Source organism: Micropterus salmoides, unplaced genomic scaffold, assembly GCF_014851395.1.
Source record: "Micropterus salmoides isolate LMB-PRFRI ecotype aquatic unplaced genomic scaffold, ASM1485139v1 Ms_hic_scaffold_12, whole genome shotgun sequence".
NCBI lineage: Eukaryota > Metazoa > Chordata > Actinopteri > Centrarchiformes > Centrarchidae > Micropterus > Micropterus salmoides.
Genome location: NW_024040263.1, coordinates 10,295,332 through 10,313,384, shown reverse-complemented (window position 1 = coordinate 10,313,384; position 18,053 = coordinate 10,295,332). Strand labels below are relative to the sequence as shown.

The following is an 18,053-nucleotide window of genomic DNA, read 5'->3' as shown; positions in this document are numbered from 1 at the left end:
ACTACAGGCCGTCAATTTTCTCATATTGCATGTTGTGATTCTCACTGCTGATACAAAGATTTCACACTAATTTCTCTTGTGGTTTTCTCTTGAGAAGAAGACGCTTTCAGATACCTGGTGATTCATTCTGAGTCACAGTGACAGCTACTCATGAGTGGGTGTTTTTTTAGCTCATTCCCTGCTTAAATACATTTGTGCACATGCTGTATTTCAAAGCAGACTATTGTGTGTAAACCAGGCAATTCAACTATAGATGTGTATAATGTTTACAAAAGTACACACGTGTATTTAGTAGCACTTGTTAGCATTTATTTTGACACAAAATCCACAGTTGTTGAATAAAGTAACGCAGTCTGTGTCCAGCTTGGTAGAATCCCAATGAGCATCAATGAATAAAAAAACTCAAATGGAAGAAACCTAAATACAACCCCACCTTCTGGAAAAAGCACCAGGATCTGTGCAACAAAACAAATATTTAAAAATGTGAGGGCATCTCATTGTTTGGATTTTTACATCGGAGTATGCATCACAAACCTCTATGCTATACACCAAGATCAACTTGATATTCATGATGACATAAAAATGTTTGGATATTTATATAGACAAATATCATGTTAACAAATACCAATAACAATCAAGTTTGGCCTCATAATAAGTAACACCACAACAGCACGGCTGACAATAACTCTCTCACACATGCGCACAACACACTGAAAAGAGCTGCAGGTAGAATTGCACAAGGATACCCTCAAAGAACACCACATTTTGTAGTAATATTAATCTGAACTATTCCACATACAATCACATACAGATACTTCTATAAATCCTGCTGCCTCGAAGCTGCAGGAGTAAAAGCAGAATACTTTGTTTCAAACAGTCTCGGGTTATCCTGAATCAGCAGGGTTTCTGATGTTTTGGTTTTTTTCCTGGCAAATGAGTTCAGCCGTATCAATGTGGGCTCTGTGTTGTTGTTTTTTTCAATTCTTCAATTATTGGCATTACAAAATAAAGTCAGTACAAATATAGAGTAAATACTATCTTGATAAGGAGAAGTAAACAGTCCTTTGCAGTCAAAACTCAGCGAGGTAACAGTCTTATATCAGGCCTTGGCCTTCTGTGGCAATGAGGGTAGAGTTTGGGCATTTTGTCTGTACATACTAGCTGCTGACAAGGCAAAAGAAAAAACTGGTTCTATATACACTAAACTCAGATCAGTTTGGCTTTAATGTAAAATCAGAGTTGGGGTCAAACTAGCCCCTGTCCTGGCCTCTTGCGTGTTACCATTACATGCATGATTCACTTAGCTAAACATATTATTTTCTGAAAAAGAAAACACTTTCAAAATCCTCAAGGATTATCCTAACTGTGTAGATATTTGGCCCGCTGTATGATATGTGTATATTTCCTTTTTTCAACATTAAACATCATGAATACAACTATGTCCAACCTAAAACATACTACAAATTCTTAAAGACCAGATTCAGAATAACTATATAGATTTTCAAACAAAACCACAAAATATTCTAAAAGTAAGGACAACCAATTTGAGTACTATGTGCTGTCTAATACTGGAGAAATCAGAATAAATGATGATTGAATAATCAATCTTGCCTTCTTTTCCAGGCTTGTGAGATAAAGTTAGTACATTTAAACACGTCAAAACAGCCATTCCAGTGTTTTTATTATTTGCATACCAGAACCATTTTATGGAAAATTGATAATCAGAAATCCTCATAGTATGCACAATACAAAATAAAACGGGACTCACTTCCCCCAAAATCACACAGCTCAGGTTTTCCTCCCGAATATTAGGACATATGTTATTCCAAGCTACCAGAAACTTGAGAAATGGCTTAAAAATCTTTTACATTACGCAGCGGAAGGATGTCGTCGCCCCTCAATTGGACGGAAGAGTCTTTGAGGAATCTAAAAGTACCTTTAGAACAACGTGTTGTGTGGTTCGTTTGGGTTTTTCTCAAAGATCATCATCAGGTATTTATTTTTCAGAAACAGGGATGCTGAGCTCTGTGACCTCAACATAATGGTAATACATGAGAGGCACAAACTGGGGCTAAGGTAAAAACCAGATAATCTGAGTTTGCACTTGGGAGAAACCTTCAAGCAAAGGCATTTCAAATGCAGTGTTAAGTGTTATGTACAATCAAGGGCCTCTGCCCAGCACAGCTCACGGATCAGATATAAAGAGGTAAAATGTCTTTTTCACAACAGTTAATTTCCTATCAACCAGCATTAACTAGAGTAAGGAAAAAGTGTGAATACTATTGCTAAATACTATTTTTACAAGTCTCACATATGTACTGTGTATATTTTATAAAGAGACTGCTAAGCACTGATAGAAAATGTTTGGACCATTTGATGTACGACTATACACAATTTACAGAAATCACACGCACTCACATAGCAGCAGTAAACAAAAGAATGCCTAACAGAAAGTCTATTTTCATCTAGGCACCATATAATTTCATAAACATACATCAGCTAGAACTAATAACAAAATAACAACTGTCCATTATTTAGCCAAAAAAATGTACAGTAGCCAAAAGGCTTTTATATTGATATGTTCAGAGGATGAACGGTGAGTTGAAAGCTTTGCCTTCAGGCATTAGACAATAAAGTCGGCTTTGCACGGAGCTAAGGACACAACAAAGTGCCCTCTAGTCAATTAACTATAGAGACATCAGTCTTATAATAATTACAGCAAGACAAACATGTACAAAAATGTGATTTGAGACATTCTTTCTTTCTATATCTTGTTCTATGCTTCAGCACATTATGTACTCACAATTAATTACAAGAGAGTACATGTGTGCTTTCCCACTACTAACACCAGGATCAACTTGACACAATCCTAGGAAGTACAGAGCGTCAATCAAGGGTATCAACCTCTAGTGACAGACACTGTCTAACTGGATGTCAACTGACAAATTATTTTACATACAAAAAACGGCTCAAGCAAAATTCATTTAGAGAAAAGCAGTCCAACCCTCAGAAGTGACTACACGTTTAGCCACAGCAATAATAAAAGAGGCATTATTCTGACTCTGACTCTAAACCCTCACTTCCTATAGTTACACCTCTGATATATATTCTGATATTTCCCAAGCATTACTTGACTCAGGCAGACATTACACTGGGCACTTCATTTCAAAGTGTCATCTCAAAGCCCACACCTGGCAGACTGTATTGCCTTGATGCCCTTTTGGACACTTTTCCAGAGGTTTTCAGTCAAGCATCATGCTATAAAAAGATCCTCATAAACAATTTAAGTATATATATTTTTGTTGCGATGCATAACCTTTTACATTCATTATCAGTGATGAGAACAGGCCTAAAGTTTCTGCCTTGTAAAAGCTCAACAGTCCGTCCATGGAGGAATCAGATATCCATTGCCTTGCAAAAATGGTCACGACCAACCAGGAACATGTTCAAACACGTTAAATCCAACGTCAGTAAATTAAACAGTATAATCATGTAACAGTCCAAAACATATAATCATAATACCATTGTAAAGCTTTGTCACCCACACATTTTAAAATCAATGTTTGCATCCCCTTTTCCTTTAGGGAGCAAGCTAAGAGACAAAGTATAAAACACACACTTACTGAATCAGTCATAATAGTTGCCTTCACTCATTATTTCCTCTGACAAACAGGGGGAAGTAGGCTGGTGAAACCAAACACTTCACCCCACAAAAAAAAGATCACATATGATTCATATGTTCTATGATTGTGGTCCTTTTCAAAAGTTAGAAAGTAAATTAAATAAATTAAGATCATATAAAGTGATCCAGACACAATTTGTTAAAGCTGTCTTTTGGACATTAATTGTTCAGTGATCTCAATTCATATACTCCTAGAATATGTATATATTTCAATTCAAGAAGACGTCGTTCCATTTTTTTAGACGGTGATTGAGCTGCCTGGGATGATTTGAGTAATATGCTATATCAGGCAGTGGTTCCCACCCATTTTGCTGCGTGATCTCTTACAATGAAAGAATATTTTTTTGCGACCCTCTCATACATTGCATATGTCAAGACGTTGTGAGCAGTCCCACCAAGGATTGATTTTCGCTTCTCGAGTTAAAACTATCCATAATTTCACATAAAAAGCAAAGATTAGGGAGTCATCAGAAAATTAGCATAGACTTAATTTAACAGGATGATGTTTCTCTTCTTTCTTATACTGTTAATCATCACATGTTCCCTTTATTTTATCTTGTGAACCCTTGGTGGGGTCCCGATCCCCAGGTTGGGAACCACTGACTATTAGGGATTTTATTTCAAAGAGCTAAAATAGCATGTTAGCAAGTAAACGGCAGAGGGATAAGGGATGTTGACACAGAGCCATTAGTAAAATGGATTTGGTTAGCATGTTGGGACATTGAGACAGAGAAAGAGCAATTCATTTTCACATCACTTTGGAGAAAAAGATATGCCTTTTCCCAAACCACAAATGAATTAACTACAAAATAGGACTTTGAGGTGTCGGCTTCTCTCATTTGAAATAGAATACAGAGAAAACAAGAGGATCCATTGCTCATCCTGTCCCTCTGCTTGCAACCATTACAGTAAGACTTTTCTTCGGTGATTCAACTTTTTACCTACTAGTCTTGATCTATGAGGACGCCATCAAGCATCAACATCTCACTTTATCCACTCGTCTTACTACATCTCACTGGCTGTCTGCTTATGAGGACTCCACAAGGATGATGGCCTCGCCTGTCTTCTGGGTAATACTGGAGGATGAGGAGACGTCGCCCAGCCGTGGTGAGTGAACAGTGGCCTTCGCTCGGCCGGGACAGTCCACGCTGTCATGCAGCACGTCTGCCCTCTCCCCTTCCTTCACAGCCTCTCTCCCCCCTTTACCAAAATGCCCCATCTGCAGTTCCTCTTCCTCTTGCTCCCCTCTCTTCATGTGGCAGCGACATACCTCGATGCCCGAGTCACCCGTTAGCCGTCGATGCCGGAAATGATCCTCCTCCTCGTCTTCCTCCTCCTCCTCCTCCTCCTCCTCCTCTTCTTTTTCTTGCTTTTGCTCCTCTTTGTTGTTGCAATGTGTGACATTTGAGGAGAAGAGAGCCTGTTTAGGGGGAGACAGAGTGGTTCTGGGGGTTGGACCACAAGGCGAGGCCTCTTCTTCTTTCTGAACAGCCACAGCTCCAAGTGGGTCTGAGAGGACGAGAGGACGGACTTGACCGGGAGGAAAGGAAGATAACAGAATGAGGGGAGAAAGTGGGAGGCGAGAAGGGTGTGAAGAGTGAGAGTGTAAAGGAAGAGAGAGTGGTGGATCCGGAGGTGAGACTCTTTCACTGCCGTCATACCCGTACAAAGACGGTCCTCGTCTTTGTACGGGTATGACATCTGGAGTGACCGCAGGTATGACATCAGGCGGAATTTGTGATGGAGGTGGCGGGGAAGGCGTCGGTGTGAAGTAGGCCCCAACCCTTGGCATGACAGCACAGTCGGCCCCTGCTTCACTGGGTGTGGAGATGTGGCTGCTGTCATACGTCTCGTCCGTCACCTGGACAGAGAAGGAGGTGCTGGAGGGGGAGGTGAGGGAGCACGACTCGCAGGAGCAGCTGGTGTAGTTGTCAGAGCTCTGGGAAGAAGTCAGGCCAATGGTACCAGGGCCGGGGCCCAGATAGGGAGGGCACGGGTGACGGTGGTGGTGATGATGGGGGTAAGAGGAGCTAGGACCCCCCATGGCACCTCCCTGCAGGGCGAAGATGGAGCTGTACGGTGGAGGAGGGGTGCTGGGCTGCGCCGCCACCTCCTCATAGGAGGGCAACTTGAAGGAAGCCAGAAAGCCTTTGACAAAAGGAATTTCGCAAATCAGCTCATATGTGGAGTCTGCTAGTGACTTGTTATGGGATAAAATTGAAATCCAGTATTCTATATTTTTCTTATTGTAAATAAATCACATTAAAAGACCAAAATTAACAATGAATTCAACATACTAACAAGTAAAGCCTGATATAGCCTGTCCGCTGTGCTATAGACCTCCTCTGTTCAAAAACCATGAGCCACACCACTGCACTGCCACATGTTATTACAATTACCATGGACATTGTAGTTTATTTTGGGCCAATAGTCCCCAACAAATGCAATATATACTATTTGTTTGAGTAAAGTTTGTTAAAAACTACAGTGCCCAGCTGTTCTATGAATTTAGCCTTTTTTGAAATTGAAACTATGTATTTGTGATCTGTTCTGAAAGATTTACTGTACGTCCTAAGTAAGAACCAATGAGTTTGGGGACATAGACAGTCTGAAAGTACTGGGAGATGGGCAAACACACTGGTTTTGATCTTTTTAAATACTGAAGTTACCAGGACAAAAACTGGTAAAACAAAGAGTCACAATTTTTATTCAGTTAAAGTTAGAACCTTTTAATTGACAATTAGAGAAATAGGGTCAGTGTTGCATCTGAAATCTCAACTTTTCTTTGCAACATGGATGTTGCATTATTTTAGTGTTTCAGTGTCTACTCACTACTTGAATCTGCTCACCTTGCTTTTCTCTTTTTTCCAGTTCTCTTTTCACACATGCACACACCTATACCTCTGGTCTCCTACTGCAAACACACGCTTGCCCCACCTCTTTCTGTTTCTCTTTCTCTGTATGTATATATCAAACCTATGTGGTACCAAATGACATCTGCATTGGTGTGTTCACTGTTCACTGTTGCTTTACCTAGTACATGCTTTATATTGCTTTTATTCTGTTTTATATTCACTGTTAGTGTGTTTAAATTCTGTTTCCTCAGAAGAACAGCAGTTCTGGAAAATTTCAAGACATAAAACACTATTTTTAACTGTATTCAAGACTCAAGCATGACTTTCAGCATTCTCAGACTCTGTAGCTCCCCTGACAGTAAATGCACACAAATCTACAAAAAAAATGAAATAAAATACTACAACAAACGTACTGAGGTCCAGCATTGAGGAAGGGTAGTTGCAGGCTCCGTTATAGGCGATCAGATTGATCTCCCTCTGTCTCTGCTGCTGTTGGATCCTCAGCTTTGCCCGGCGGTGGCGGTAAGCACAGAAACAGCTGAAGAGGATCAGCACCGTCCACAGCAGCCAGAACCCTGCAGACAACAGGAAATTAACTCAACATGACTCTAACATTCAACATTATGAAAACCAACATTAGAGTTCCCCTTTGACGGAACTCGAACTGCGTCGGTGACGACACTATGGGAACGCCTCTGGGCGTGGCAGGGCTGAACTATGAATGAAACTACTCCAATCCTATTGGTGTTACTAGAACGGAAGTGTGTGACGGCGTAACCGGAGGGGGGTATATAAGCACACCGGCACATCAGATTCTTTCTATTCAGCTGGCACTCTGGCTATGTTTGGAAGCGCCATCATCCTACCTGAAGTCGAGACGAAGCAGCAGATCATGTCGAAGCGATTCTGACAGTGTGTCTTTCCCTGTCAGCGCTTCATCACGGAAGGTGATACCCATGGGATGTGCGTCTCATGCCTGGGGATGTCGCACGCCCAGGCAGGTCTTGAGGGGGCTGCTTGCGACCATTGCGAGGCCCTGCCCCTGAGGGTGCTGAGGTCTCGAGCGGCTCTCTTTCTAGAGGATGGTCGGATGCACTCCGCCCGTGGCACAGGCCCCGCGGTCGCTGAGGCGTCGCGGCGGCTCCGATCCTGGGGATCGCAATGCGAGATCGCCGAGATCACCCCCGCGTCGGCCCTTACCATTTTTTCCGGAGAACAAACCCTTCTCTGCACGGCTGTCTACGTCCCCCCCCGGCTTGACTACGGCAACGTGAGGCCTACACGGCAGCGGGTCGAGCTGGTGCTAGCCTGCACTCGCTGGCTGTCTTGCAGGCATACCAGGCCGATCTCCTTCGGGACTGTGACGTAGGGGGAGGTCCCTCTGAGGAGGACCTGACTGAGCTCCGTAGAGCGACGGACTCTCCGTGTGACCAAGGAAACGGCCCGTTCCATCAGCCGATCCATGGCGGCTTTGGTGGCTACGGAGCGCCATCTGTGGCTCAACCTCTCGGGCATCCAGGGGAAGGAGAGGGCTTTTCTCCTGAATGCGCCCCTCTCGCCTACTGGCCTGTTTGGCGAAGCAGTGGATGCTGTCGTCAACAGGTTCCAGCACGCCAAAACTCAGGGGGAGGCGTTTGAGCGATATCTCCCCTGCCGGTCAGAAGAGGTCCTGAGACTTCAAGAGAGGTCGATCGAGATCCCCTCTCTCATGGTGGCTCCAGCTACAGGCGTTGTTTCCCCCACCGCTTCAGCGCTCGGGACGCCACCAGCAGGCCCTCACCGGTCTGCCCGCCCGGGCACAGTAGTAGATGGCTACAGGCTGCAGTTCCGGGTTCGCCCCCCCAGATTCTGCGGGATGGTCGGGACTGCAGTACACGCAGAAAAGAGCCAGGTATTGGGACAGGAAGTCCGCTCTCTGCTAAGGAAAGGGGCCATAGAACTCATTTCCCCGCCAGTCAGAGAAGCCGGCTTCTACAGCCGATACTTCCTGGTTCCCAAGAAGGACGGAGGATTGCGTCCAATTTTGGATCTGCGGTCCCTGAACCAATCTCTGAGGAGATTTAGGTTCAGGATGCTTATCATCCCTGCTATAATCAGTCACATCCAATCCGAGGATTGGTTTGTCACAATCGATCTGCAAGACGCTTATTTCCATATCCCCAATCCGTCCCTCTCACAGGAAGTTCCTGAGGTTCGCTTTCGGGGGCACGGTTTACCAGTATCGGGTTCTTCCGTTCGGCCTAGCACTCTCTCCCCGCACGTTCACCAAATGCATGGATGCAGCTCTGGCCCCGTTGAGGCTTCAGGGCATCCGCATACTGAACTACATCAACGACTGGCTCGTCTGGTTTGGGATATTTTGTCCCATTACAAATCAATAATGTTTCACATCACTGCTGTCCATTTTCCAAAGCATACAGTCAGATTCTAGACCTATTTTCTAGCGTTGTTTCATTTAATTTATTTATGTAGGAGGTAATTCATTACAGCAAAGTATTAGCTAGTTCTGTTTTTTGCAATTAGTGCAGCATATTGTAAAAAAACATACTCTTCCAGTTCGCATATTCAAGGAAAGCTCATGAATGCAGTGGTTTGTATTAGCCTACAGCTGTAGGACAGGTGGATAAATCCTTTGATGTCAACATAAGGATTTACTTAACTCTTAACTTTAGTAAATGCCCAATGTTATATGATCTAACCTGATCTGAAGAAAAATGTGAAGTTTTAGATGTCATTTCAAAGTTATTTTATAAGATCTAACAAGCAGATCCAACTAGATAGCCTAAAACAGTTGTTGTGCTTCCAAGTGTTTATTTAAATCTTTGACCATGACAGTATTTTGGTTTTGAGTTTAGTTTGAGTTTTTGAGTTAAAAGTGAAGAAATGACACAACAACAACGAAAGGTAAATGTGCAGGGAGGTTTAAGTCCAAAAAGGGCTTATCCTCAGGTCACAGTCTAAAGTGGAGAAAAAGTCAGTCAGTGAACTCACACCAGAGCTCGTAATAGTAGGTACAGCATCCTGTCTCTCCGCAGCAGTGCCCTGTTTCACACAGGTAACCCGGATTGTTGTTTACCCCGGGACAGTACTTGGAGCTGACAATAGGTCGGCTACCAGAACCCCCATGATGCTTCACCACCTAGAGGACAAAACACAGCATCATATATCACCATAGGGAAAATAACTGTATATAATTGTATTCTTATTCAGAGTCACAGTCAGTGCTTGAAGTGGGCCGGTATTCACTGGAACGTATACCAGCACTTCTATATTTTACTCTTTGGCGTACCGGGACTTTTTATTGCGCACACACTTCTCCACCGGCGGAGACCGAGTACGGAGTGACCATACATACGCATACATGTGTACAACATGTGAATGGGGAGTACTGGTCACAGTGCTGACAAATTAATGCTGGTAACCCTGGAGTGCGGGTTTGGTGGGCCCAGACTGCATAGGGCAATCTGCAATAGTATAGATACTAAACAAAAAATAGTCTTGGTCAAAAACCAATCTCTATATATTCTGAATGCATACCTCTTTACCTCTTTCCAGGCTTGATAAGCACCATGCTTGATTGGGGGGGAAGTAGGTAAATACTGAAATGATCACTTAACTCCTATCTTATTTCTACTTGGTGGAACTCTCCCCATTTTACAACCATTCCCGGTCTCCCCTACTAAAACAGTAAAGTGGTGGGCCATAAAATCAAACGATGAGCTGAAAGATGCTAAAAGGCTTCGCAGTGGGTGATAATTCTCTCTGGGTTCCTCGTTATGAGTGACCCCTTTCACATTACACATTGTTGTTACTATAAAAGCATTGATTAGTGCAGCTTTAAGATTATTTTGTAAGATGACAGCATGCCTATTGGCAGCTACAGGTTAAGGTTAAATTTCAAAATTTCACACCCTATTTACTGTGCGCATGTCAGCCTCCTGAGAAACGGCCACCTAAAATGAGAAATGAAAGGACCTCTGAATTTTAAGAGTTACATCTGAATCATTAGCAAGTCGGTGTGAAGGAGAGAAACAAGTGCACAACAACTAAACCCAGACATCAAATGTTAAATGTTTGACACTTTATAAAAAGTTGAGATGAGCACTTCAGCAAAAAAATAAACGCAATAATAATGCAGTGAAACGTTGCTAAATCTGTTATGTTCATAGTTACGACACAAAAATGCCAACAAATAACTATGCATTGCCATAGCAACCACTGTGGTTACGCTTGGAGGCCTTTTCTACTCACATGGACAATGATTTGTATTATCGAGTGGTATGAAATGTTTAGTGGTGGTTGAAGGTCAAGCTACCTACCGTAGCAGATTCTGTCCCGTCCAGCCCCTGCAGGGACACGGTCATCTGGTAAGACAAAGAGGTACAATGGTTAAGATGGAGCAGTAGCGAGAGAGAGTAATGATACGATATAATGACAATGATAAACTGACAGTAGGTCGGCTACCAGAAACCCCATAATGCTTCACCACCTAGAGCACAAAACACAGCATTCGACTACGTAAATCCTTAGTCAGGGACAGCCTTAGCATCATATATCACCATAGGGAAAATAACTGTATGAAGGGGTTCCAATCTACCCCATTACACAACCATGAATAGTGGCCTCCACCAACTCCTGGGGGAAATTTCTGGCTCTTTAACTGGTAAATGCTCACCTATGTTCACTAGTTAGTTTCTAAATGTGTATGTCTGTTGTTTGGTGATGTGCAGGTTGTGTACAGTGGGTTTATTAGAGTTTTTTGTTGAGCAAATCTTCCTGCTGCGGCTATAAACAGAGTTGATATGAGCCTGAAACTGTAGTAAAACAGTAAAGTGGTGGGCCATAAAATCAAACGATGAGCTGAAAGATGCTAAAAGGCTTCGCAGTGGGTGATAATTCTCTCTGGGTTCCTCGTTATGAGTGACCCCTTTCACATTACACATTGTTGTTACTATAAAAGCATTGATTAGTGCAGCTTTAAGATTATTTTGTAAGATGACAGCATGCCTATTGGCAGCTACAGGTTAAGGTTAAATTTCGAAATTTCACACCCTATTTACTGTGCGCATGTCAGCCTCCTGAGAAACGGCCACCTAAAATGAGAAATGAAAGGACCTCTGAATTTTAAGAGTTACATCTGAATCATTAGCAAGTCGGTGTGAAGGAGAGAAACAAGTGCACAACTAAACCCAGACATCAAATGTTAAATGTTTGACACTTCATAAAAAGTCGAGATGAGCTCAAGCACTTCAGCAAAAACATAAACGCAATAATAATACAGTGAAAGGTTACAAAATCTGTTATGTACATAGTTACGACACATGAGACTGAAAAGTGCCAACAAATAATTATGCATTGCCATAGCAACCACTGTGGTTACGCTTGGAGGCCTTTTCTACTCACATGGACAATGATTTGTATTATCGAGTGGTATGAAATGTTTAGTGGTGGTTGAAGGTCGAGCTACCTACCGTAGCAGATTCTGTCCCGTCCAGCCCCTGCAGGGACATGGTCATCTGGTAAGACAAAGAGGTATGGTTAAGATGGAGCAGTAGCGAGAGAGAGAGTAATGATACGATATAAATGGCAATGATAAACAAAAGATCTGCACTACATGTTTTAAGGGCTCATGCTTCACAAAAAAACAAATTACACTGTTGTTATTCTAGTAATCAAGCATGTCAAGAAAAGGCCACTACAGGCCTATTTTCCAGACTGGCCTACACTCCTGGCTATTCAAGGAGATGGAAAGGTCAATGGGTTTTTAACAAAACCCATTTCTCCTCTGTGGGCCGAGATAGCAGACAAAAGGCACCAATTCCCGGACACACTCTTAATACCTTGTGTGCTCTCTCCCTTTCTATTTCCTCATATCTTTCAAAAACGCATGCATGCAAAAGGTACCTCTCTAAAACTGTGGTGAATTAAAACAGTCAAGGGTTGAAACTACAAATTATCATTACTGATTTGTCTGCTGATTATTATTATTTTTTGGTTAACACTTCTGTTTAGTCTACAAAATGTCAGAAAAATAGAGAAGAACGTCCATCATGCATTTCTAAAGCTCAAGGTGACATGTTCAAATTCCTTCTTTTGTCAGAGCAACACTCTAAAACCCAAAGAGCCTTATTTTACAATGACTAAAAAAAACAAACAGAAAGTTCTAACATTTGAGAAGCTGGAATCAGCAAATGTTAAGCATTTTTCCTTGATAAATGAATGCATTGATGAATCAGCTATTGAAATTAATTATTTTTCTGTTGATCTGCTAATTGACAAAGCACTCTAACACTAAAGCAGTCACATTTTAAAAGACTATCACTTTCCTCATAAGATTTTAATTGTAACATCTCAGCAGGTAAACCTACAACCATCACACAGGCTGACCTACCTACCTACCGTATGAGGATGGATCCTAGGACATAGGCACTATTAGTGAATGAGAATATAATGATTTGTGTCCAAATATTATCTGCAGTGGAAATGAATACTATATGTGCTATTATGCTACCCAAATGCTGTAAAGGTGCAGATTTAAAATTCTCTGTGTCACTCATGCCTCTGCAAATGTCATTCAGGTCCTCAGTGAGTAAAAGGAAAAAATGCCTGCATGTGTGCTGTGGGACGTGGGGCCACTGTCAACAACAATGTGGAGACACTGGGGGCTCACTGCCTTGTTGCACACCCGACCTTAAGCCATGTAAATGAGACCTCTTTTGTTAACAACTGGCTGCTGGTTATGTACTCGGGATTGGGAACAACGTTGGCCCTAGACAGCATTGTGTGTATGTACATGTCAGCGCCTGCACAGCCATGTACAAGTTCAGAATTAAAACTACTGTCTATTTACAAAGTGCAAAATGAGTGAGCCAAAATTCAAGAAGCAGCTAACACCACACACCGCCCCAAGGGTGTACAAATGACAATAGTAGCTATTACTTAGTCTAGAGACCTTCATATGTACTGTAGAATATCATATACAACTGTGCATACTATACACTTCTTCAACACCTGATGCATGCGGGGATTTTATATTGCATAACAAAACATTATAAGAGCAATGTCTAACCATGGACATACAGGCAGAGCATGAGACAGATAACTCCAAACACCAAACATGTATCAGGCTGCATGCAGCACTGTATTGCCATGGACACATGATCTTCACAGGCAGTGCTATTATATGGCTAGAAACTAGCACTGATACAATAATTAATAATCAAATCTTGTTGTAAAAGCCAGACAAAAACTTTTAAACTGGCAAAATTCTGATTTCAAGATTCAAGACAATGTTATTTGCTATTTGTTATTTTTCATCTACTTGGCTATTACTACTTCGAGATAAATAAGAAATCCTGCAAACTGTGTTTGTTTCTGATTTGTGCATACCACTAAATATTGTGCAACACTACCCCACATATAAGTCATGCTGCATATCCAACTGTCAAATATAACCACAGGTGGTTAATAAGTAAGCTTCTATACCGTTGTGAAAGTCAGAGTCGAGTGGGGAAATTTACTGGCGTCAGTGATGTCAAGCTGAGTTCCTGTGGTAAGCCAGCCACATGGCACTGAGTACACGCAGACTTCCCCAGAGACCACAGACTAGCCACAAATTATTTCCACCCCTGGGGTTCCGGAGTTCTCCATAGCATCGCCACACACACACACGCACACACACACACACATAAACACACACACTCACGCACCGACATTACATCCATCCTAGATGACATGACACCTGTGACATGTCACTTTGTGTGTGTCTGACTGTGGGTCATGGATGGTTCGAGCCTTTCTCTTCAACCTGAAAACCCATAAATAAACAAGTAAAGACAAAATCAAGTGGAGGCTGACTGTGGAAGGCAGCAGGATGTAAGACAACCATCAAAATTCTGTAAGCCGCCACAACAATACCACTGAGTCAAATATATTTCAGCTAGTGCTTCAGTTGGCAACCATAAATTGAGAACATACACACAAAACGTGTCACTGTGTAATGTAGACAACAAGACCATGACCAATGATGTTAAATTGTAAAACTGACATGATTATTGGTTAAGATGTGATTATGGTGAGGATCAAGACATATCAAGACATATAAAGACAGACACTCATCTTATATGACGACATGGACCAAGTTCTTCAAACAAACAAATGCCAAGAAACTGACACACTCTTAGACCAAAACAACATATAGTAGGGAAAAAAACTCAAGTTACACACTGTCCTTTTTTTCTTTCTTGATGAAAAAGTATACGTACATTGTAAATCTGGTTCAACCTCCTTTAGAAATTCTGTACTTAATTATGGTTTAATTCTCCCCACAAGACTTTCACCTTTTAGTGTCAGGGGTCTTGTGGTCAATGTTATTTTACATGTCACGATGAATGGCTGAACATAGATGAACGTTTCTTTATGTAAGAAAATTATGTTTTCATTGTGGTATTATAAATGCAGCTGTATAGGCTGAAATAAATTCATACAACAACAGACTTGAAACAAGGAAACGGCAGTGTCAGCAGTATGGCATTCCTCTACTGGACAAGCAACTGTAAATTAGATGTATAAGGCTATAATGGTCTAGCAGTAAAAGGTCTAATAAACTCTAATTTATCCAAGCGTGATTAAAACGTCACAACTGCAAAAATTATAGTTAAATAATAGGTGCATTAGGTTTTCCCAGCTACTTTGCTTGAAGCAAGACATCCATTCAAATATATTTGCAGTTTCAGCAACACAAGTCAACAAGTCACAAACTACTACTAAAATCAATAATATATAACTTACTGCATAACATTCCTTTAGTATTCCAAGAGAAAGTTGACTGTATTTCTGTGGTAGCTCACTCAATTTAGAATTTGAGTTTATTGACCTTGCAGTAAATTTTAAAACATTTGTAAAAAATATCCCCATAATATTCCAGACATTTTGTTGTGCATCAGAAGTCCCACATATCTAATTATTATGTTTTTGCATTGACTAAAGCATCGCAGTCAGCCTTTCCACTGACCACAAATCCAACAAAAACCCATACCTGACTTGACTTTCCTGGACACACAAACCACTTGCTGCAGTGGTGCAAAAATGCACACACTGTCTCCAGAAATATGTCAAAAGGTGCAACGACTCATGATAAAGAAATGTAAAGACAGATGAGTACAGAACAAGTTGAGGCCACTGTTTGTCAACAACACAGGCAGAGGGAAGCGTGTTGCTCTGCAGAATGAAGCCCAGCTGTTGACAGCAGTGTTTGTATCAAAGGAAAGCTGTGCAGTGCATTACCTCCTCAGCCTTCAGCCCGAGGCAGAATGTCAGCGTTTTCTCTGGATCCATGGCGAGAGCTGAGTACCAAGCTAAACAGAGAAAATATAGATGCAGATGTGGGATGTTATTCTGCTAAGCCCCCATCACCGCTGTCCCACTCCACAGACACGGCGGCCTCCCCATCCGCCATAGCCCGGACTGACGGACGGAAGGATGCCCCTCCCAGATTCTGCGTACACCGGGGTACCAGGGCCTGACTCCCGGTGTATTCTATGGAAGGCGCCTCGCAATTTCACAGTGCAGACGTTTGTGTCGTCGACTGTTATTTCCTGTAGTGAGAAAAAGATGTTTCACTCTTTGTTTTCGCTGAGAGGGTCGGAGCTGTGCATGATGTCATGCTTCTCCAGCCCCCAAAGTACTTGTATGGGAGAGCTGCGGCTTTGATTGGCCGGAGCTCCCAGCAACAGCCGCACAGAGGCTGCCTCAACTGGGCTTTGACTCACACACTGTTGCTTTATTAACTACTAGTAAGAAACCACATGTGTGATGTTGTAATTGTGGTGGAACAGAACCATGATATTTAACCAAGCTAAACAGCCAGTTTTGCTCAGTGATAAGCCAGCCATGGGCTTCTACAATATAGCTACTCTAAAACTATTATTCAAATATTAGGCTAATTATCCCAGGCCTACTTAAATCTTTTAGTTCAGTTGTCCCCTGAAGCCCCTTACCCTTACTTACTCTTCCCCTTACCATCACAGGGCTGTGTGCATGACCATGATTGTATGCATGTCGGCCAGTTAACTCTTCCTGCCAGCACATCGGCCTAACCCTAACCTTCCTGTGTTGCAATGGAGAAATGAAAATGCTCAAATATATCGTTTTGGGAGTCATTAAAACACTCATATAGGACGTTTTGCAGACATCATCTATCGACCTATTCTGCCGTTTCTGTGTGAGAAAATGTTGTCTATAAAGGTTTCCTTGCTATGGAGTCAGGTCTGTCGTTGTCTGTGAAGATTCTCAGTCATCTAGATCATAGTTATCCACTGAAGGTTAAAATCAAAAACAATTAGACTGGTTGACTATACTTGAAGATGTTTTGCCTCTAATCTGATGGGCTTCTTCAGTTCTGACTGACTGGTAGGGAATACCAGCCATTTTACCTTTGTGGGGTCATTATCAAGGTGACACCACTTGGTTCACTGGGCCTCCTGTCACAACAGCTCTGTGGACAGTAACATCAAGTTCACATGTCAGCAACAACATCTTGGCCTTCGTGGACCGTGCTGCACACATTAAAGAGGACAAGTGCCTGCAAATTAATCTCACCACCTTCAGGAGCATAAGCCAGGGGTAATCAGAACCCCCCACCCCTGAGCTGACAACATACCAACATGTGCCCAAGCCCATGAGAAGGAGCATAAGCACCCAAAGGAGCCACATAAAGCTTGTGGATACCAAAAACAGCTACAAGATCCAGGAAGAACACTGACAATACAAGTAATAAGGAAAAGAAGAGTAAACGCAACAACATCTTGATTCCATAAGACAGAAACTGAACTGCCCAAACGCAACACAAGAAAAGTAATCTGTTGTACTCTGTCCAATGCAGTGAGGAATGCAGTGATCTGTATATTCGGAAAGGAAATGCGTGGCTCAACGCAGAGGGTCAACACAGTTTACCTACATTTGAAGGTCAAGGGACATTCTTTCGATGACAACCATGTACATATTTTGGACAGGGAGGCCATTTACAACAGAATAGAGAGACCATCGCTAAACAGAGGAGGAGCCAACAACTTATTCCCCACTTACAATGCTGTCTTTTCATCTCTTACCAGGATATTGAACATTTGGCCTCATGTGGCAATGCCAACGACGGTCGTTCAGACTTAGCCTCACGTGACTCCAACAACCACAATGACTGTCGTCACAACAGCCAGGAGCACTAACAATTCAAGCATTAGCCTATCCATCACCTTCATAATGATCCAACGGAGGATAAATCTGTTCCCCACCAGTAAGTCAGACCTGAAGAAGCACATCAAATGAGAGGCGAAACGTCTTTAAGTATCTTCAACCAGTCCAGTGCCCTTGATTTTAACCTTCCCTGGTCAGTCCTTGGTCCTTGTTGGGAGCCTCAAGAGTTTGCTTCCTTGCCTGTCTACAAAATGTGCCTCTTTTTATGTTGGCCTGGTGTATTTTAAGCACATTGTTGAAAACATATAGCAGGCTATGTTGTCAAT

General features: G+C 42.2%; 1 protein-coding gene across 2 annotated transcripts; it reads right to left on the bottom strand.

Moving 5' to 3' along the window:
* Positions 1-287: 287 nt before the first annotated feature.
* Positions 288-16,245, bottom strand: LOC119898948 (proline-, glutamic acid- and leucine-rich protein 1-like). 2 transcript variants are annotated; one of them, XM_038713288.1, is made up of 6 exons: positions 15,823-16,243; positions 12,009-12,053; positions 10,857-10,901; positions 9,529-9,676; positions 6,951-7,112; positions 288-5,830 (listed from the first exon to the last, which is right to left on the bottom strand). In XM_038713288.1, the coding sequence occupies exons 1-6, from the start codon at positions 15,871-15,873 to the stop codon at positions 4,710-4,712; spliced, it is 1,572 nt and encodes a 523-aa protein (XP_038569216.1). In that variant the 5' UTR covers positions 15,874-16,243; the 3' UTR covers positions 288-4,709. The 2 variants fall into 2 exon arrangements, with proteins under 2 accessions (XP_038569216.1, XP_038569217.1); XM_038713289.1 differs by lacking the exon at positions 10,857-10,901 and having other exon boundaries at positions 15,823-16,245.
* Positions 16,246-18,053: the final 1,808 nt, after the last annotated feature.

Excerpts from the sequence above, each read along its gene's own strand:
- LOC119898948 (XM_038713288.1), bottom strand. The coding sequence starts at position 15,873 with ATGGATCCAGAGAAAACGCTGACATTCTGCCTCGGGCTGAAGGCTGAG. Across the intron at positions 10,902-12,008 it reads ACGGGACAGAATCTGCTACG|ATGACCGTGTCCCTGCAGGG; the intron begins GTAGGTAGCTCG and ends TTGTCTTACCAG. Across the intron at positions 9,677-10,856 it reads ACGGGACAGAATCTGCTACG|GTGGTGAAGCATCATGGGGG; the intron begins GTAGGTAGCTTG and ends TTTGTCCTCTAG.